General features: G+C 36.3%; 1 protein-coding gene and 1 long non-coding RNA gene across 14 annotated transcripts in view; both read right to left on the bottom strand.

Moving 5' to 3' along the window:
• The window catches only part of LOC111262517 (acyl-CoA:lysophosphatidylglycerol acyltransferase 1), a 54,458-nt gene that overhangs the window by 7,903 nt on the left and 23,124 nt on the right, over window positions 1-23,431 (bottom strand). For 6 of the 13 annotated variants that reach the window (XM_086969183.1, XM_086969185.1, XM_086969188.1 and 3 more), the window contains 2 exons: window positions 21,857-21,981; window positions 1,163-1,348 (listed from right to left, as the gene is read on the bottom strand). In XM_086969183.1, coding sequence (XP_086825309.1) covers window positions 1,163-1,348; window positions 21,857-21,919 — 249 coding nt within the window. In that variant the 5' untranslated portion in view covers window positions 21,920-21,981. Of the gene's footprint in view, window positions 1-1,162; window positions 1,349-21,856; window positions 23,352-23,431 lie in introns of those variants that run through there. The other 7 variants (XM_086969189.1, XM_022836827.2, XM_022836825.2 and 4 more) reach the window with 5 other exon arrangements.
• On the bottom strand, window positions 10,746-12,488 carry LOC147753191 (uncharacterized). The gene is made up of 2 exons (XR_015311938.1): window positions 11,122-12,488; window positions 10,746-10,977 (listed from the first exon to the last, which is right to left on the bottom strand). It is a non-coding gene; the product is annotated as an uncharacterized LOC147753191 (long non-coding RNA).

Raw genomic sequence — 23,431 nt, 5'->3', positions numbered from 1 at the left:
GGAATGATGAAAACGAAGAAATTTGTTAGTTCCGATAAAAATACCTCTGTAGCCAAGTATTGGGTCTGAATATTATGCTTTATGCTGCAATAAAAATCTTATCAGAATAATCGGAAAACCACAGCAAGTTCAAATTACCTTATTGGTTTTTAATGTTAATGGGAGGAGAAATATAATCTACAGTACAAGGCGAGGAAGTTATGCACACTTATGATATATTACGTACTTTTTTAAGACTATAACTGTACGCAATACCTGCTTAGAATATGGTGCTTGGACAAAAACGGGTAGTAGATTTTGAAGCTCTGAAATCTGCGGTGCAAATATCAAGTACGGGGTCATGGATACAGTTTATAAGCTTTGCTTGTTTTTATTTAGTTTAGAGGGACTCCTGCCGCGATTCTAAAAATTGTAGGGATGCAACGAGATGCCTATGATCCCGGATTAATTTCCTCTCAGATGATACGCATTAACTTTCGTAAACTTACGTTCGTTATTCTTGGTAAGCAAAACGTAATTAGAATATTCTTGGATTAGTACTAAAGTATTAACTAACCATGCAGAGCATGAAAAGGACATGTCTTCCGGAGAAAAAATAATTCAAATAATTGAAGACTTCTCCCTCATCAAGGCCAACCCTTAACCCCAATTTCGGTACGGCTACTAGCTAATTTGTGAAAAGCTCATCTTAATAAAACTGAGCTTGCTTAATATCAAAAATGTACTCAACTTACAAGATCTAAAATAGCTAAAGGCTATTTTCTTAAATTCCAGTACTAGTCCAGTACATAATACTTACTGTGTCAATATGCAGTTATTATTTTTCAGGATATAACTTCGCATTTCTTGAATAATTTTGGATGCAAGTTTAAAACCTCATAGGCATAAGGCCTCTAAAATTTTAAGAAAATTGGCTTAATCCCAATGAACCAAGCGTTCCAAACTACCTACTAGATTTGTGAAAAAAATATAAAAGTTCCCATAATAAAATATATATATTACACAATCTAATACTCTGATGTCGCAGTTCTAATATCCGAAAGTGCAGCACAACACCACGTTTTGCCGGTAGGCTTGTTAAAAGTATATCTGCCTTATGCTTTATCCTTGTGATTCTTTTCTGTCCATAAATTGATAACATATTTTTCGATTTTCAACAGACCATTAGAAGAAGGTGCCGATAGAGAATCTTCTCTATCCAAATGTATATCCTCGTTTCACGAAAGGGTAATAAGATTGCCCACATCCAAACAAGGTACGTCGGAATACAGTAAATATTATTGAAAAGCACCAAGGCCGCGCGCAGCACGCACTGCAGCTGGGCCAGAACCTGGGCCACCTGCATCTCCTGTAATACAAAATAGGGCACGCATCAAAGTAAAATAAACAAATGTAGATTCATAATTGTTCGCACATCGTTACATGTTAATACTACAAAGATACATTAATAATATTCAATATATTCGTGATGTTTTTGTAACATAAAATTTGTTAAGTACCTGAGAGGCTACCTTTTTTAGAGCAGTTAATTTAATTCGAGTGGTTATTTTGGTTTCTAAATCGAGTTTGTACCGTCGGTTAACGTATGCCCAGTTCTGCAACAAGTAACAGGAATACTTAATTGGCCCTAAACTGAGTCTCAAAACGTAACCTATTGCCCAGAGACCACAAACTGTTTGAAATGTTAATAATAATTAGTACAACTGAATGTATCTCATAATAAAATCCGGAAAAAATGAAGCGTTTTCCTAGAAAGGAGATTGTCAAGAAGGTATCATGTCGCATAACTATGTGTGGATCCTATGCATTAAATGAAGTTACAGCGCCAATACTACTTTATTAATGATCGAAAGCAATCATGGAAGCAAAATTTGCATATATTATAATAATGGTATTATTAAACTAAAGAAAATTTACATAGCTGAGCAACAAGATTTGGTACAACATGCGTTGGAGGCACAATGACTCTACAAGTAGTAAAAATACGTGAGATATGTTTTCGTCTTACGGACTTACTTAAGGGTTAACTCTAAGGAGTTAACCCTCAAACGAATTATTACTATAATACGATAGAATTTTCGTTATCCATACAAAAAGACAAAGCAGCGTATATATTTACTATAGTCTTGAGCATTTATTACTATACCACTTTATTGTAGTTACTGTTCAATATTGATTTCTTTCTTGGTGTTGTTGATTGCCGCTGCAGTTACTCTTTAACCATTTATTGGCCAAAAAAACATAGCAGTTTTTCCGCCATATTTCACTCTTTGAATTCCAGTAATTAGTTTGAATAATCTTAGATAAAAAATCCATCAATAAATAAGTAATCAAAAAAAAGTAATAAAACTGTTATTACATTGTGTGTCACACGTCTTATCTACTTTATTTATAAGCTCTGTTGGTGTCTGATTTTCAGTTTGTTATTTGCTAGGAGATGTACGTTTGAATTACGTAGTAATTACTAAGATAAGCAACCTTTTGGTGCGAATCTTTGTCCAAGATTTGTTCTCTTGACCTTTTTTCATGAGGAGTTTGTGTAAAGGGGGTCTATCTTGGTACCAACCGAATTCAAATTTGTATCACGTTTCTATATCTAAACCCAAGTTTTCACGCTAAAAGACGGAGCGAAAGCAAGGTAAGCCGCGTTACGTCATCATTAACGGCGAAGGAGTTTTAAGATACACCGTTGTTTTCACACCGTTATTGAATAACATTGTGATGACAACGACGCCTTCATATGCGTTGCTGTCAATAAATGCAATTTTCCTCATTAATTAATGTACAGTTAATTATTGTTGTGGTAGATTTGTTTTCCTGTCCAAACGGTATCTTTTTCACAATAAATTTACATCGAGACGTGGCATGCTTTCAATCGAAACTATTCCTTCAGTAACATGTTGACAACAGCGGCCAGCGACCCCCCAGGACCAAGTCCTATCCTGTGTTACAATAAGCGCAACGGCTGTTACCAACCCAATTTTAAGTAAATCCTGTTTGACAATTTGTCATATATAAAATATGTTCTGCCAATTGTGATAACCATATAAATAATTAATCAGATTACACAGTTCGAGGACCAGATGAATGATGTACGGAAGGTAGAAAGTACGGCATGCATTAATGACTTAATCTTCTGAGATCTTTGCACGAAACGTAGTGAAAGAGTAGAAAGCATATTTAGATGCCACCATCCTCACGAATTCTGAACCAACCGCCTCATAGGAAGAATTTAGTCGCATGATCTGTCAAGTTGAAAAGAAGTCCTTGCGCTTTGGGAAAAAAGCTTTCCATTTCCTTCAACTTGATGCTTATTTCTGACATACCGTTTAAAACCATTGTTCGTGCTTTTTCAGCGTACCGTGTTGTAAGTGCAAGTTGATCTCGTAAAACAATAGCCGACAAAAACTTGAGAATCGGCCAAAAAAATGGAATGCATCCACGGAGCCGTGATTAATCATTCAGATTATGACAGATTTTTGGAAAGAATTGACACCCGCGATGATAGGAGGTTGTTGTACCTCAACATAAACTAGAGATCAGACTGAATGGTTCTAGAAGAGAAGTTGAAAATTTAGAATTGAACTAGATCTTCATCCTAAAAAGGGTTATCCTTTGCGTTTCGTGAAAGTGCGAGGGTTTGATTTACCGGAAATCGCTTTCTAAGAATCAAAGAGCTCATCGGCATATTTGTTTGGTCTAGTCGCATAGGGTCACCAAATTATTAGAAAAAAATACTCGACAAGCGAAATCAGGGCTTTCTGTTTCAAGACCAAGCGAGGCCACACAGGCAAATATGGTCAAAGCTGCGCTCCTAAACTTCGAATAGGGGATTTTCTTGCACCCTGCGTATTTTTTCAGATCTTACGCCAATAACTGTTCCCCTTTTCCGTTCACTGAGCAATTGCGTTCAATTAATTTGTGGCTCTACCTCACATGGATCAAAGATAGGAACGTGCTTGAAAACTTCTAAACGAAACCCACTACTTTCCTGCGCTATGACATACATGGTTTGGTAGGAAGTTTGAAGGTATCGAACGTGATAACTTGTTGTTACCTGGATAGGAAACATAACAAAGATATTGTGTTTTCTATCCAGAAAAAAGCGCGGTAACTTCCTTCCCTAGTAAATTTTATAGCTCACTAACCCTACGAAAATGAGATATTTTCGGAAAGTTAGTGAGCTACACCTCTAGTAGTTATCTATTAGTGATATCCGGATTTGATTAAAGAAAGTATTTTGATTGTTCGATACAGACAAATCATTGATCCACATGGAAATCGTTCATAACGGTCTCTACAGAACATCCCATAAGTCGATCGAGGCAATAAATTAAGTTCTAAGTCCCTGACTTCCCAGTCCCACATTGCTGAGTTCGTGCCGAAGCCCCTTGCGGGATACCCGTTCCGTTAGCACCTAGTTTAGGGCTAAACGCCACAGAACCTTAATTTTTACGGTCGCTGAAAAGCAATATCTGCATACCCAGTACTGGCGCCCTCAAAGATAGCGTTCGATTACATTTGCATTTTGATATCTTTGGTAATTACATTATATTTATATACAGCTAACAAGGAACCGATTTGGCAATCTGTATGCTATTGTATTTGGATGTTTGTCTTAAAATTGTACATACCTGCCAGGATAGTATTAATGGGGTCAATTTGAATTCCTTCCATCGATCATTCTATTTCTAATATATAACTAATTCAAAACACATTCGAGATCAATAATTGTTGAGCAAGTTATAAAGACTGCGCAAAAAAAATCAACTATTTTTGAAGTGATGTAAAGTGTCAAAAAATCAAACGTTCGGTAACTGTCACTGGATTGACTACCCCTTAGGTCTCTACTTTTTCTACGTCTAGGTTTTTCCTTGTAATATTTACATATGTTCTTTGATGTGCATGCACTTACTTTGAGATGGATGTTGGATGATTTCAGTGTGGTCTGGTCTGGTATTTTAATGGTCAAGGTTGCCCTTTATCCCTACTTTTTATGACACACATTGCTATCACTTGCAATGTGTGTGTTGCCATTGACCGCTATACGTCATAATGGATGTAATATTTCCTTCAGGTCAATGTATTTTATGCTACAGTGTAACGCACACCTACCTTGCTCTACCTCCTAAAAACTTCAATTTCATGTCCTGTCGATCCATAAGATATGTCACCATTCATCGTGTTTCATTAAATCCGCAACAATTATAACCGTATTTACTTTCGTTTTTATTTGATTAAAAAAAATTCTATGTGTGATGCCTTCGACGGCACTTGTTCGGCTTACCGGACCTAGGAAACAAGGGTCTTATCCCCGGACACGGAATCTTTTTTCAGTAATGGCTATTTCACCAATATTAGAATGAGCATTATGGAAGTCGGTGTTGGCGAGAGCCATGCATGGCTGTCTCATTGCATTGAATAGTAATTATCGTTAATTTATCGTTATCCTATTATAAACGTAAGGCGCCTGAAAAGGGGTGCAAGTGCACAAAAGGTAGTAATAAAAACGCAGCAATATGAACGGGACGGCTGGGCGTTTGCCTGATCTAAGATCCGCCAACTAATTTCAAATAACCAAAATTAAACAACTTCTTTTTTCGCCCGAAATCGACAATCTGCATTGTTGCTAGTTTTCACACGGTTCTTGAAGATCCGAGAAAAATTTCCATAAGGCAGATAGGAAAATCCACAGTACGATTTAGATTTAAAGAACCTGAAAATGAATCGAAATGACGAAATGATTTTCGACACACGATTTAACTGCCGCCTTGTACAGGTTCGTCTTTTGGCGCTTTTTTATATTGTTTTATCTTTTTGGCCGTTTTGAGATCTTGCATTTATTGGATTCTTGGCGTACTTTTAACTTGAAAGAAAAGTCCGCGCCATGAAAGATATGCCGCTGGTATCGTTCACTTGGGCTAATCAACACCCTTTAATCTCGCTTGACGCACATACTATTAATTAATTGAGCTGTGGATTAAAAAACGGAATATCTTGAAAGTGACTCTTTCCCCGCTACAGTTTAAGCTAATGATGATTATAATATTATGTTTTCGTTTAAGAGTATGAGAAACAATTAAAAAAAGTAGTGCAAGCTTAGATGAATCATCCTGTACTAAGTGTGACAAGAGGTGTGGTTTACTACACAAGTATTCAGAACAACAAAAATAATGAGTATAGTACCAAAAAAATAGAGCAGCCTAGTGCCATAAAAATTAACTATCGACCATTTAGTAAAGACGCGCAAATTTTTAGGTACCCCGGTTAATGTTACATCTTATATATTATAGATGCGTTTAGCAATTTGATTTCTACCTAGTCTACGATAGAATGAATTGAACGTCACTGATTTAAAACATAGCGCACTAAAACTCTTTACGCATCCATCGTCTACGCTAATCGTTTCTTTGAAAACAATTTTTTGCAGCTTTATGATGTTCTTTGCCAATTAGGGCAATTTTTTCTGTAAGCACTTAAACCCTTTGCCTCTCATACTGACTGACTGCTTCATTGCATTTTAGAAGCGATCGTCACCGCATAACGGCATTAGACTTTTAACGGGATATTAAAAAAGTTGAAAAAAAAGAGCTGAAAAGTTCCAGCTCGATGCCAAAAAAAGACTAATAGTTTATAATATTACGATATGATCATTGTACTGAGTACAATTTCACCCCGCAGGCATCTCAATTACACGGTTGTGGATTGTGATCCGGTTTTCAAATGAATAAACACTCAGCAAATGTGTAGTTTCACGAAATAATGTGAGGAGACTCATTTCGTTTAACTTAGCTACTTGCTGTCCGCTTACAGCTGCAGGCTCTTTACGGTTTCATTTGGTATACGGTTGAGCGTACAGTTATGGCTTTCATAACTAAGGCTCGTTAGAGACAAATCGACCTGTTTTAGGAATTTATTAAGACCTGACTATAGTTTCAACTGTGCTTGCATAGACAACCTGTCTTATACACAATTAATAACATTATTAATTTCAGCATTCGCAACGTGGAAAAAATGTTGTTAGAGTGCTGACTCTTCTAAACAAATCTCAATTCCGACGTTAACACATGACTGAACGTAAAGACGCGCCGTATGTGCGTGCTGCAAATGGCCTTCTACAAGGGCTCCTTACCAATAATAATAAATCGGGTGTTCTTCGAGGTCAAAATTGTCAAAGAAACGAAAAAAACAGTTAAGACAGATGGACGGAAACAAGTCTACGAATCACCTACAAGTATGTATAATGTCTTGCTCTGTACGACGTTCAACTAAATAACGTTTCGATGAACTTGTTAATCCAGATTGGATGCTTCAACTCACGCAGTATCACTGAATTAATCCATTTTCATGAATAGATCTTCAATTATAAAGGTATTCAGATTAGAAATAGAAGCATGATGAATAGTTAATTAGGACTCAGATACATTTTTGATGTCACGAAAGCCAGATAGATGGATGACTTGTTATGGATTTCTTCTTTTAAAAACTCTAAGGACTGACCTTGTTTTTGGGCAGATAAAATTTGGTTCCAACTAGCCATTTAGTTAGTCGTAAGTGTAATCCATTTTTGACTCAAACACTTTTAGCCATTGAATCAAGTAGTTCGAGAGGATCAGAGATTCCCTAACGATATATCTCGATAGAAATTATACAAATTAGCATTCAAAGTAAATCATAATTATGAGAATTATTGTTAAGTATTTAACTCTTACATTTTGCATTTTCTATTGGATACACATGATGTCCGCAAGATTCCGAAAACCAGCTTGCAGATATGCTTGCTTGAGTACAGATTGCTAAGCCTCTGACCCACATTGTTGTTGTCGCTGTTTCATTTAAAAGGCTTCAGATTAACAGGCCCTTTAGAACGAAGCCGTTATTATAAAATTTTTTTTTTATATTGGGTGCTGTATTATAGGTTGTAGAAATTGAAAGAGAAAAATGACTCGACGAGAAACCCCTTCTTTGACTTGGCTCTACCTAATTAATTTATCGATCTATTTGTCCGCTACCCTCTAGAAATGTTGAACCATCCTCAAAGATGTAAAATTCAGAGTTTGGTGAATTACTAAATTTTTTGCCGACACTCGTTGCAGACCGATCTTAACCTTACCCGGTCAATCCTTTTAATTGAATGCATATTTTCGATGGTGTAAGATTTAATGGCGATGTCGTAACGATAAAATATATACATTTTTAAATACAAAATGTCAAATCAGCCGCTAAGGGTAGAAAATTATTATGACGTGTATTATACCTACGTTGATGAAAGGGCAGGCGCAACCGCCTAACGTGAATATTATCAGAATCAACCACATCAAACCATTTTGGTATCAACAACCTAAACATTAACAAGTGAACTTTATGGGGTTGGCAAAGAGACAACGGACGAATGAATCTAAGGAAGGGAAAGCTTACTATTACCTGAGGTATTTGTAGACCAACGTCGTAAAAAAACTGAAAAATACCTCATGACTTCGAATCCCATGGAAACACGTTTGATTAGTTATATATCCAATTTGCAAAACCAAAGTTAATGAAATACTTCTTCATAATATCTTGTCGCTTTAAGTTACAAAATATGTAAACTCTTTTCGAGTAAGAATGAAGAGTTAACGAGTTGCCATGTGCCTAAGTTGTAAAATGTGCGTCATCTTTACGTCCACTCCTACATGTCACGCTCCAGTAATTGAACTCTTTTCTTTCCCTTCTTTTTCCGATTACCCTTTGAAGCAGCTGAGGATGAAATAAAAAAAAATATCTATTAACCTTGTAACTGGAGCACCTCAGTGTTAATGAAATTCGTCTGAGGTACTTTACCAACTTTAGTATAGGTCAGCTTGTACGTATATACTCGCCGAAAAAATATTGCACGTTTTCCTAGCTAGATGGCTTTAAAGTCACGTAATATGGGTCATCCTGAAGCTGAGATTTACTAGTAGCAGATGTACTAACATTGTTAGATTGCCTTCATTTAGACTCAAGATAGAGCACCTTGAAGATGAGTGACGTTTCTGCAAAGATACACAAGTATAGTAGGACAGATGCATGAATGCTGCTGCCCGGCTCAATAAAAAAAACCTATTGTTGTTTGTGGTCAAAATGCGTATCGCGCAACGCAGCCCAAAAATGGTTCTGAGACTTTCGTTTCGTCGTGGTCGAGTAATTGCGATAAAGGTCGATGAAATTATTGCGGAAGCAAGACCAACATGTGAATAGCTATGACGTCGCCAAGCAACCAAGTATTTATTGCCACACAGCTTTAAATCATTCGAAAGAAAGCTGAAGAATTTACTTGATCGTATCTCCGTCTGCAGAACCCTACAGAAACGTAAGGAAATCGAGCCATTTCTAAAGCAATCGATCAGTGGCGATGAAAAATACATTCAATAATCATGTGCAAATAAGTAAAGTATCTATGGGAAAACTCAGACTAACGATGAAGAATGTAACACTATGTGTTTACTGGAATTGGAAAAGATGCCTGTACCATAAAATGCTACCGCCTTGCGAAGCGGTTAATCTGGACCTCTGCTGTCAGCAGCTAGCAAGATAACCATTGAAAAAACTTGATCGAAAGTAGTGAATTTTTTCATCATCACAATGCAGGGCGACGTACATTTTAGCTATCCCGCAAAAAAAGAAGCTTGAATGGCGAATTTTAGTGCACTCATCGTAGAACCCGGTTTTTGCACCGTAAGACTATCATCCGTTTCGATCTCTACAGAAGTCCGTTTAAGTGTTAACTAGTTTCGATAGAGGGCTTCAAAAATCACTTGTCACAATTCTTCGCCCAAAATCCACAGAGGCCCTACAGTGCTAGAATTATGGTATTCGCGGAAAAATGGGAACCGTTTATCGTTTTAGTAATATCATTTTAATCTATAAAAAATGCTTTTCCTAACTTCGGCTTAAACAATCAATACTTTTTCAACAGCTCAATATATGAACTAGCAAATATTGGTTAGGCAATTGCGTAACGATTAATGCTCATAATTATACAATAAGTGTGCATGGTCATATGATGATCCAGCCAGGTACGTCGAGCAAGGTGCGTGAACGCCCCACATTATTTGCACGTTAGCATTTTGTGGCCCCTGTAATGTCAAACATCGATCCAGTCTCCTGATGATAATACAGAGGATGGAGTAGTGATTGGTGACTCCATACGCTTGCACTTCTTCGAAAAAATAATGTAGGCTGAATGTTGATCGCGATTTGGATGCAACAACATAATGAGTTTTAATAGGCGTTTGCTAGCAATCTTTAGTTTATCCCGTAAATTTGTAGATGCCATAGTGAATATTGTCTATTGTGTTTCTAAGGGATTTCAGTTGACTACTGACCTGAATATAGGCAGGAAATGTTGGTCACCCGGATTCAACAATGAACTTTAGCCTGAATAGTTAAATAGTCTTGTATTTCAAATTATAAAAATGTAAACTTTTAGTTCTCTGTTTGAAACATACATGCACCCCCTGTCAAAAGAAAACATTATGCAAGGTGTGCAAAGGTAATCGTAACCCTGTGACGTATAGAATGATGGCTCAAAAAGTAACAAATTTGCAACGCCTCACTCGTACATGTAGAAGGAGAATTGTACACAATTGGGTTACCAGCAATGTTGTCTTCTTTCATCTTTTGCACACCTTGTGTGCAAAGCTTTTATGCAGCTTTTTTTTTCTATCGGGTAGTTTTTTCTTTTTTTTTTCTAACTAAACAACTATCATTGATTTAGCAGTGAATAATTACAATTGGCACTTAGCAACTTTTTTGATTTATTTAACACCAGTCTACTTCTAAAATCTGTTCAAATCGCTTTCAGTTGTAGCTGAAACTCGGTAGCCCTTAAGCATTCGTGGTAACAGGTTAACGTGATCAAGGGATCCTATCCCTATAACGCCTCCGATTAGAGCATTACGAAGCTTTGAAGCCAATGCTTTCTTGTGTGCTTTGATCACGAAGCTTGCTCAACAACTGTGTTCGATAAGAATTTAATAATATTATTCCTTCTGATCTTACTTAGAATTAGATAATTCTATCTTCAAGGTTCATAGTTCAAACGCGGGTAGTTAACTTAGTTTTACTGTTTTCATTTTCTGTTGAACATAAGAGTAATACCTTCCATTGGGCAGCCGTGAGAAAGGCAATGTCTTCGGATTATTAGCTCATTTCGGATTTTAAAACGGTCCAAATTTTGCTGCAACAAACAAAATTGAGTGAGGAGAGAAGAACGGTGTATCACTAAAGCAGAGCTGCCTTCCGGCTTTCTTTTTCGTCATGCTGAAGATAATTGGCATTTACAAGGTTCGCGATGTGGAGATATTTGGAGCCGGTTTTGAAGTTTTATTTCCAGAAAAGAATAAGTGTAACCCGAATTTATGCGGAAAATTGTAAAATGCTCGAACCCGATTACAGGGTTAGAAAATAATTCGTTTGTCTTTGATACGGTGTTTTTAGCATCGCAGACAAATCACGCCCAGGTTGATTCTTTGACCATGAGGACGCTCAGATCTTACTGTAGTCAATTAGATTTCACATATGTCTAAGCCTTTGCTAGATTGTAGAAAACGTCCAAATCGACTATATAAAGATTCTATCAGGCAACGATTCTGTTAATCGATCAGACATCTGGGTTCCTCATAAGCTGATCAACTGCCAAAGAGTGTTTGCACAAACAATCATCCTCTAAATTTGGACAACTTATTTCTTACAAAAATAATAACGGGCAACGAAAAATGGGTAAGTCGTAGCCACGTCACTCAGAATGAATCGTAGTCAAAGTACAGTAGAAACGTTCAACGAAGGCTAAAGCCGGATCCCATCCAAAGGGGGTGGTGCTATGCATTTAGTTAAATTTGAGAGAGTGCTCTTCTGTGAAATTCTAACAAACAACCGAAATGTTAACTGAGTTAGTGTTGAGTACTATGAAAACAGTTTAAGGCAAAGCATATTAGAAATGTCGTCGGTTACGATAAATAGTAAGAGGGTCATGATTCATCATAACAATACAAAGTCTTACACATTTTTAGCGACCCGCCAAAAACTGTACTAAAGTAATTGCGATGCTTTGTTTCAGTTCTGGCCTTATTCCTTCCGAATATTTATCATTTTTTACGATCCTTAAATAACTCTCTTCATGGGAAGGGTTTGGTACCTTTTAAACGTGTGAAAGACAGTTTAGCGCAGATGAGGATATTAACTTCTGGCGAAGTGTAAAACTGCTTGGAAAATGGGCGGCCGTCATCGCTAATAACAGCTAATACATTACTGATTAAAGTTGTCCGGAAAAAAACGCTTTTCATTCAAAGTTAGGAGCAAGATCAAAATTAGAAGGTTCTTATTCTGGAGCGAACTTATAGGACAACTTGGAGGTTGACCTTTTTCTTGAACTCAATTTCAATCCGATATGGACTGGGCCGTTAGAGTTCGTATGGTACTTACCATAGTGGTTAAACTATCCGCAAACATTTAGTTTCCTATTGCCAATAGGCGATGTCTTAGGGCAAATTTCATCTGATTCTCGCCCACTTTCTAAATATTCTACATGGAATTACCAACTATCACTAACGTAAAAGTTCGCTGTACGAAACCCCGTTACACAGTTGCGAAACAGCCAGCGATTTCAGTGGTGAAATGACCTACCCGTCATCACAGTTCCTATTTACTTTCAACCTTTGTATTATATATAAGATGTCATTTATACCTATGACCGATCTCAAAGAAAATTTGTACGTTAACTGTTAAACCGAAAACTTTTGCGTCCAACGCGATTTATAGAATACTCAATCACCTGAACTTTCACTACATATTTTACACGCCAAAAGATCGTGATCCACTAAACCATCTTTTTTCACTCTTGAGTATTACTAAGTTAACATACTTCTGCGGCGTGGAATATTAAGATAGTCAGGTTTTTGGTTACGTATTTAACGGGACCGTTTTATCTCGTTCGGCTTTAAGCTTTGGCAAGATGTTTGTCGTAGGTGGCACGCACTCACCCATAACTTTTTGCACCAGAAGAAAGCTATTTTTTTTTCTAGAACAGGGAAAGCCGGTTATAGAGAACTACAGTGCGTCATTTGTCGAATTTGAGCGAAGATCAACTGCTACCCAGTCTTTCCGCGCTAAACGAATCCCATCAAGGTTAAAAACTTCTATCTCCGAAGCTGACGGTCTACGTTATCTCCAGTTTTCATATGGCTTCTGAACAATCCGAAGAAGACTGTCATGAGGCGGACCGGAAGATCCTCGATAGATTTAAAATGCTGAAAAATTCACCAAGTAGCTTAAAAGCGATCCTTGACTTAGCTAGGTTTTCGATACAAAAATGAATGGCTTTTTTAGAGAAAACAAACTGGATGTTGAATCATCCAGATAAACTTTAACGGTTTGTACTTTTGAAATTTGCGCGCTTTGGATGTTTTGACTTTTCTGAACTATAGCACGTTTTAGAATTTTGGTTTGCTATTCAGCGAAATTTTAATTTCGTTACAATTTTTTGAGCATTAGAGTTTTAACGAGTTTATACCTACCAGTATCGCTCAATCCACGGTAGCTTGCTTGTTGGAAAAAATTGCGGATTAAAGAGAGAATGATTTGAAAATGGCTAGCGAGTGGCTTGGATCCGGAGTTAAAGCTCTAATTAGGTTGAATTGTAATTAAATGGAATAAATATGACCATTAAGAATGATACTTCTAGCATGAAAAAAAAATAGCTACTTCATTTAGACATTATTTTATTAGCAAAGCATAAGAAAAAGTCCACATTCAAGTGCGTATATATATAAATATAAGCACCTTATTAAAAGATCTAGAATTTTGCACGTCATTATTAAATTATTTAACCATTTATAGGCAAGTTTACCAAAACCGTTTCTTTTATTTTAGGTCACGTATTTTAGGTTAATTCCCCTGTATTATATTTTTGATACAAAAAGCAACTAAGATAATCAGTAGATTTGACCTCCGATTGACAATTTAGGATCCTTTATTGCGATTTAGGTGAAAACATCCAACCTCATAGAGGCAACCACGAAATATATACACTACGATACAATATGTGCTGATATCATGTATAATGCGAACTACGTTTATACAATAGGAATAACTCACCCGCAATATGTTATAACTCAATGCTTGTGTCTGTATAGTATACTACCATCAATTGATTTTTACCCGTGAACGCGTTTAAAGTTACGTTTATGTCGATTTAATACCGCAAGAATAGTACATTTCCAACATATGTTAGAAATGTTCGACATGTACTTCGTAGTTGTGGCTACAGCAAATTGAGCAGTCCTCCTAGTAGTGTTGTTTTTACCACATATTTACCACATAGGCAAAGTTCACTGCCTTGTTAGTTCACTAATTAATCAAATACTTTATACTTGAATGATAGCTAACCAACGAAATTTGGAACCAACTAGGTTTTCCATACACCAAACGGATAAGCAACAAACAGTACCCAGATGTCTCGTCATTGTAAGTAATGCACTATTTACAGGTTGGCAAAGGCTTCGTCTGGTTATCAAGAATTCGGATGTGGCAGGCATATGGTTGCCTTGCATTGATTAGTCTTATATATTTATTTACATAAAGTTATTATTTGTTATCAATTTTTTAAATCATTACAATCATTCCGTCAAAGCTAGTACTCTAGTTGATTGTATGGCCATGTTATCTGTTTGTTGGTTGCGTGTTTCGTAAAAAAAACTATCAGGAATGTAACAGTACTAGCCGACGTTTGCCAAAAATTGCCAAATAGCTTTGCTGTTTGACTAAACGAAACGTTTTCACTAACCGAATGAGACGTCTATGATTCGAATGATAGAAAATAAATAAATTTAAGCGTTAGCTTCAGCAATTCTAGTAGAAATGGCACTAGCAGCGTCCTTGCCGATGACGGCCATAACATAATGATGCTACCGAAGGTCTGCGGAACGATACACTAATCATACCAATAGCCTTCGTGGTACGTCAAGCCACTAAACCTGAAGGCAAGACGGAATTTATTATGTAGAGGCTTTGCCAATGTTACTAGTCATGATACAAAAACGTTGGATAGAGATTTATTATTATTACTAAAACATGCTAAATTACTAAATAATTTGAATGCCGCGCTCATCCCAAATTTCCTATCGAAGCAAATTTCCTCCAACATGTGCCACTTAGTATTCTACAATAAGAAATACGATTTGGTATATAAATTACGAATAAAATTGTAAGAATTAATTAAATCACCATCATTGGATTACCTACGGCACTGTATCAACTGCTTCCCGGGGACAGATTCTTTGTTGTTTGAAGATAGTTGGCTGTTTACGAAGGCATCATGCTATTGCTAAATTATGAGAGTATGTCTATATGCAAAACAAAAACTTAGCATGAAGATGCAACAATTTTTCATATATTACTGCAAAATTATTATCCTGCCCAATCTAAACACAGTGCTCTCAGAACCCATCTTAACCAGCGGCAAATCACGAATGCGCAGCGAGAACATTGAAGAGCGCTTTATTTAGTCTTAATGTTGGTTCAACTGAACATGCAGCGCTTTAATCACTAAATAAATGATAAACAATGAGCTGCTGTGCTTCATATAAGTCGGTGAATATGAATAAATGCATAGCCAAACTGTGTTTACATTCAAACACTGGAAACTTTGTCATCGATGTAAAGTTTAATAAAATTATGGTTATGGTGCCTATTTGGTAATCTAATGCAGGTTCTATACAGTACAAATTCATAAATTCTGGTTCATCTGAGGCTTAACTATTGCTTGTCTTACACGTAAATAGATATGAATTATTAACTTTGGTACCTACCTATAATGTACTTTATAACACCACACTATGCTAATTCGGACTAAAATAGAAATATACATCCATTCTAAATAGACATCTTGACATTTGATTTCACCTTCAAAACACACGTAGGACACATCTTCTAAAAAGATTAAGTCGTTCAGTATGAAACGAGTTGACCATCCATCTTGTACTTAACGCCAAGATTTTATCACGGTGCCACATTTCGCTATAATTTTTTTGTCTTCAAAATGCACTTGTACCTTTAAAAAGTACTTTGAAACCATTTATTGGGAGTTCGAGCTCTTAACAGGCGAATTGTTGTGAGCCATAAAAAACCAGGAAACTTGAGTAGTTTACAAATATAAATTCCATAAAGGAACTACAGCAGCTGAGATAGTTCGCCGTGTAAACCTTGTATTCGTTGTAAGTTCTACTGTTAGAAACACCATGAGCTATTAATTCAAAAAATTTCCAAAAAAAATTGAAGCCAAAAATTAGTTTTATGAAACAAAGACTTCTTGCGAAAGTCAATAACGAACAATTAGGATTTGTGGTGTTCTTTACTCTTACGTTATAACAGTGATCCGTTATTACCCCGAATTATGATCTGTGATGAAAAACTTATCCTATACGATAATCGGATCGATGAAACTGAATTGGTGGAACAGCACTTTAAAGCACAGATTTAGCTGCAAAAGGTTATGGTGCCTATTTGGTAATCTAATGCAGGTTCTATACAGTACAAATTCATAAATTCTGGTTCATCTATTGTTAACAGTTGGTGGAGATAATAAACTACGTACTAAAAACTAAATTAAGTTTAGTTGTTTAGTATGTAGTTACCCTTATTGTAAAGCAATTCGCAACCTCACATCAAAAGAGTCATGGTTCAAAAAATGAAAAGGTTAGGGTTAAAGGCTTTCTGTTGTACTCTAAACTCCTATAGCAGCGTAATGTATAAATTACCATATAACTGACAAAAAGTCACAATTGCGGCGTACGCTTCGATTGAAAATAAATAAAATAAGCTTGTAAGAGGTTCGAGAAGTTCACTGTGTCATATTATACATCGAATGAGTTTTCAGTGAAACCTAATATAACTCATATAAGTTATATTAGGTTTCATTGAAAACTGATAAAGACCATATGAGATCCTTTTAGTGAAACAACAAATACATGCAAGTAAAGATTATTGATTAATTATATATAGCAGCCGATCTCATAACCTATCACGTCACTTCGTGACTGAGTGACATGATGCCTTTTTACTTCAACGCGCTCTGATACCTTAATTTGCCACCCAATAAAATTATACTTCGCTTTATCTGACGTTCTACATAAACGGTTTGACATCACTCTTCCTACCTTGTAACTAATATGTTATCATCATTACCACCTTAGTTATTAGCGTGTAAGTTTAGCAGAAATCTTATCCGATCTGAGTAGTTTGTTTCAGCCCTTTGTTATATAGTTTCCGCTCTCCGCTTCCGTCCGACATCTAGCAGATACTCATTACGCCCTTATTATTATTGCTAGCGCGTAGGAAAACCCCGAAACACGTTAACATTTTTATGTTAAGCCTCTTAAAAACTAAATTACTAATGCTAAGTAAAATAAAATGCTAAATCAACGGTAATGTACACACTATCGCTTCAGAAGAACGCTACCTCCGTTTTGGCCTTTATGTTTGACACCATAAATATCGTGCTATATGTACTTTATAATAATTTGATGAAACTCGTCGGATCACTTGCATCCAATATGAACATGCGAAATATTCGGACTTAACTAAATCCATGCCTAGTATCGGAGCACTAATACCCTTAAACTCAGAATGATTTCTCGATCCCAATCGATTTTCTTTTGTAGCTGTCGTTTTTATATATCGTCTTCCGGTACTAATGATACTTGCGAGATGCATTTTCGTCTCACCTTGCAAGAATCGCATAGAATTCAGCTAAGCGAGGCATCATAAAACGATGGCTCTTTTCTTTCATTCGTTGTCCCTTGTTTATTTATGGCAATTATCAACTGCGAACTAAAGCATGAGAACGCTTCTGCTGTTAAAGGGCATTACTCATAGCTATCTAACAATACGTACAATTCAATCATTCGTTACCTTTCCCTAACTCGTTGTGTTGCGGTCCTATTTACTATACTAATGCAACTTGGTAAACTAAATCATACTTAAATCAGTGTTTTTACAAAAAATACTTTTACGTCAGAAACAGCCTAGATTTGTGATCCTTCAACGAGTCGATAAACTTAGTTTTTAGTACCCATGCATTATACGGAATCAGGGTCGTAAACCGAAGATACCCCGTAACTTACGTTTTACGTATCTAAAATATTCAATCCAATGCAAATGCCAGTAGTATTCGTTGCACGGGAATCACCTCAAATGGAATGTTGAAATCTAACGAGATTTGTATTATTTTAAAAATGCTGTTTATATAAGCTTTATTTGGTAAAAATAATCCTTCTAAAACCTATGTTTGTTTAAATACCGGTTAAATCATCCAAGTATTTGATTCAGTGCTTTAGATTGGCGTACCTGCCTTGAACATGGTACTCTTTTCGAGATCTTTTCTAGATAATTTTTTCTAGATCGTGGAAAAGTCTTAATACAAAACCTAAATATTTTTTTTGAATATGTATTCATATTACAAAGTCCATATTAGTCAGAAAAATTATTGAGTAAAGATCGAAGTACATAGCTACCTAGAAAAAACCTTCTTGAATTATCCTATACTCGGACTACCTGAAAGACTGCGCTTTTGAATGGTGCTTCTCCAAAAACCCTTTATTTTTGTCTATTCAAAAGATAATGCATTCGATCTTAATAATTTAGGAATAAGTAACGCGGTGAAATGAATACATAATCGAATGGAATGTCGCAAATGGTAAGTGTTCCCAGCGTTGTAGCAGCTATATTGCTCCTAGTATATCCAAAATGTGTTTTTCAAAGGAATCACATTTTGTTCGAGCTACTTTGTTTCATATTTTTCATTTTTAAATTTTTCATATTTGTTTGTGTCGTTCCACAATATTTGCAAGGTTAACGGAACGTCCAATTTTAAATCTTGTTGGTCCTTTCAATGCAAATCCAGAATGCAAACGAAACGTTACTTATTGCCTGTAACTACTTTTCATGATCATTATTATTGTTGTAATTATAATTTAAGAAAAACGTACTGTCTAAGTTCTTTTGCTCCTTCATGGTATTTCCTTGACAAAACAAGCTAATGGCCAAATGTTGCACATTTACTCAGGAAGTATTTTCTACTGCAGATCTGCAGTGATTGTTTTCAAGCGTCAAAGACGTTTCAGGTGCTACATGTCTGACATCGCTTGATTCATCTCTTCTCGAAGTCGAAAAACCCTTAAAGCAGTCGAGAACGTCTGTGCCGTGTACAAAGAAGACAATGACTAAAGAGACTATTCTAAAGAACTTCCCTTCAAGTAATGTCTACCATCCGTAAAATTCGTTTTCCAGGTCGAAGATGCCAGTATTTAATGGAACAAACCACTTTTGAACCTATTTTCAGCTGTAGAATCCTCGTCATACACGTTACATATAGCTCGAGCGTATATTAGCAGCTCTTTAACTTCAAAAGTGTCAACTATTTATTTCCAAATGAATAAAAATGTATTTTTTAAAATCTAAAACACACGCAAACCGCAGCCGAAATTGTCAGAAAAATTCCATCTGACAAAGCATAATCACAAAAGATTATAACAATGAAAGCCCAAAGTAGCTTTTGCTCAGCCGTCAGATGGACCCAGCAAAAGTGAATCACCGAATCACAGGAGTGGTAAAAGAAAAAAACGGGTTTGCATTTAGGCAAACATAGGCTTACGCTTAATGCAAATGTGTTTCAACTATGCTGTTTTATTTCCTGCTAGTTTTTCAATATGGGGCCGCCCAGTATCAAACGTAAATATTTTCGGAGTTTTTTTTACGGGCTTAGATCTTTCATTACTCCACCACTGTTATTTATTACTTTCCATCATCCAGATAACAATTCATTTGTTCAACTACTATAGAGGTCTCGAGTATCACAGTGTCTTACTTTTAAAAAAAGCAACTTCGACATCACAGTCAAATAATCTTTTCTATTAAAAACGACATGTTAACAAGAGTAACAAAAAATTTCGAGGTAACAAGCAGTTAGTAAAAGCAGTATTTAGTGAATGCTTTATGTAATAGAAAATGTCCAACTTCCAACTTCTCCATTGTTACCACTATCATTTTTACGGTGTAAGCGCTGCCGTGCAATATGAAAAGTTCACTTATGTTCAATAATATTAGCACTTTATGCGGAGTTTTTTTTATCATCTCTTCTAATTGTTGGCAGTACACTTTAGCCGCCATCAACAAACCAGTACTCATTAAAGCTGCAGTGGCTAATACTGGTATTAGATTATCAAACAGGCACCTAGGCTTTCGCAGCTATGCGTTTACTTTATGGTGATATTCAGCGTATCCACTCATCGACCATAGAGTCTATCATTATTTTAGAGAATCAATTTTCCATCAAATGTCACAGTTTGGTGTAAGAATGGATCACTGCTTAAATGTAAATGAACAAAAAAAGTTTGTTTTCGATCGGTATCAATTTGTCCAACTTTTTGGCTTAACACTTCGACCGAGGTGGACAAGCAGTATTTTCGCCAAGCATTTCAAATTTACCAAGTACCAGGACCCGCGCACATTATTTCAATGGTGTTGTGCTTTTAATGGAGCATAAATACTAAAGCTCCCAACTCCCCGTTATTTACCTTAGCAGGGGGTCCTTCACGACAGAGTTCTAAATTTCGGAATTTTTTGAACTACCGACTTCTTTGAATTATCGAGTGTTTCTGGGAGCAGGACCTTTACCGAACACAAAAATCATACGGCGAGCTATCTCCCAGATAAGTGATGGGTTGTGTTTGTTTTGAACATATTTTTGTCAAATTTATTTTATCGGTTACTTAGATCAAAGTATTTACAACCTTTCTTTGTGCATAAGTACACGTCACGATAAAGAAAACACGGACATATTCTACTTTGATGCGCAACTATTTTAGCGAATTTCTAGAAGATGAATTCAAATATTATTAGCGTCGAAAGCTGAAGAAGAAATTGTCAAATGCGATGGATGGTGACTGACCACTTGTATTAAAATCTTCAACAAGAATGGCCATGAATAGTTAAAAAAAAAATAGGTAATTTTTACTTAGTTTTCACGTCACAAACAAACGTGACAATTGTATTTTATTATAATTATTACAATTAGTTATATTATATATTATTATTATAAATATATATTTAACTGATCTATGGTAGAAATGTCTCTGTACTCTCCGGATCCCATTCTGACAACCAACAAATTTTCTGGTACATTCTACATAACGAAAAAGGGTAGTTATTAAGTAGATTAGTAACGAAACATTCGTTTATAAAGTTGTACATGAAACCCAACAGAAAGAAGAACTTTCCACTAGACGTTACGCACCCAAAGATTACAAGAACGCAGCGTATGTGCCTCCTTGAGGCACAATAAAAATCATGAATTTGAATTTGACAGATATGAATAACAACGTTTTGGCATTACACACTCAATTGTGCTTGTAATGTCCTTGTTAACTGATACTCGGAAAATAACGTGATAACATTTTTCCGCAGTCACAGATGAATTGTATAGCCGACAGAACAGCAGGAAACTATCTTCCAAAGTATTTCTAGACACAGGCGTAGATCCAACTTAATAGTTTCAAGGCCTATTGAAAACAGAATACCAGCGATTCAATCAGCTGATGGTAGGTTCGTTTTCGCGTGTAAACTCAACGTAAATAAAAAAAAATTCATTTTCCACAATAATCAAACTTTAAATCAATATGCCGAACAAAACCTTTGATCGTAATATTGCTATGACCTTCTTACACAGCACCATTGAACTGCGTAGCATAAATAGTTCGGAACGACAAAATTGAATACTCAAGTTCCAAGAAACGGAGATTACGAAAATAAAAAATTTTTAAAGAGACGATGGAGCACAAACCTTTTTATTTCGCCACCATCTCATGTTACTCCTGTACTGAGCAAGCTCCACTCCACGAATCATTCTTGGTGTTTTTATCGGCTTCACAGTTCTGTCCGATGAAATTTTGGCGCAGGAATTTCAATCTATCAAACAGATGGATATAGATCTGACTGCATGGATAAAAAAGGGTATGGGAGTAGGTACAAAAGTAATTAACCGCACACACTCTAGAAATAATCCAGTAACCGCTACCAAACGGTAATCACGTATCAAGCAAGTTCACGACCAATTTCGAGAGACACTAGACGCTTGACTCATCTGTAAGAGTTTGTAGAGCAACACTGATGCTACACAACAATTAGAAGAACGCTAACGGAGTATTCAAGTGGTTCCAACTTCAGTCTTACTGATACATTACAATGGCATCTAAGTTCATTGATACATATACCAGCTCCTGCTCTATTCGCATTATACAATCCAGTTATATTCATATATATACATGCTATATATAAAGAAGGGATACTCTTCGGTTGAGGGAGTCACATGTTAAGACTGCGTGTGAGGCTATCTTTTGCATCCTGAGCAACACCGACATCAGTGCTACTGACGGTCAAAACCTATGATATAATGGATAATTACAGACTCGGATATCAGAAGTAATATTACAAAAATACCGAAAATATCCATGTCAGAAAAGTGAATACCGCTCGCAAATAATGCTAATGCTGGTGATGATTGGGTTAAAGCTTCGCCATCCTTCAAGAATTGCTTTGTCCATTCCTATTTAGCACTAATTTCAAGGGCTATCGCAACAAGTGTTCTAAGCGCTGCATTAAGATTGCCGGAAGACCAGAGCCATTTTCATCAGTTATAACAGGGCTTTGTGGCAGTACCCGCGATAGCAATGTCGATAACAACGAATAGACTACTGATATCTTCTTTCATTGTTTAACGGTAAACGGGTTATATTTTCCTCTAAATCGTTTCCCGTTGCCTCTTGAATGATTTAAGATTTGTTGCCAAAGCTTGTTTCATGAGGTAAGGGCCGCCATGTAATGGTCGGTATATTTCTGTTGTTGTTTTGGCTTGGTTTTGCTTCACTTTTTGCCCTCACGTAGCAACGGAACGACGAAGACCTTAACGTGGTATCTGTTCTGCTAATGTCGTCGTGAATATCACGGTCATTCGTTTACAGAGGAAAAAAAAGCTTCTTGGTACACACGGTCTGTAGAGTACAACAGCAGAAAAAAATCGGGCCCACACTTGATGAAACCAGTGCTACTTGGCAATTACAATGACAACCATCACTGCTACAAGAACCAAAACTATTACATGCATAATATATGCCATACAAATAATCGACTCTAAGAAATAAAATGTTGCTGCTACCACTTCGATTCTAGGTATCCTGTTAGCGTCGTTGTCACAGCTCAACAGAGACAAGTTCTCGAAGTTATGCTTCTGCCTGTTTGTTTAAAGTCCGGTGTGATGCTGCTGTATGAAATTCGCCTCATAGATGTCGTCTGCAACAACCGAACTAACAAGAACCACAGCACACAATCACTGCGCACTTTGCCATAGATTTGGTCCCTC

Source organism: Varroa jacobsoni, unplaced genomic scaffold (genome assembly GCF_002532875.2).
Source record: "Varroa jacobsoni isolate VJ856 unplaced genomic scaffold, vjacob_1.0 scaffold_670, whole genome shotgun sequence".
In the NCBI taxonomy this organism is placed as follows: Eukaryota; Metazoa; Arthropoda; class Arachnida; order Mesostigmata; family Varroidae; genus Varroa; species Varroa jacobsoni.
This window is presented reverse-complemented; position numbering and strand designations above follow the sequence as displayed.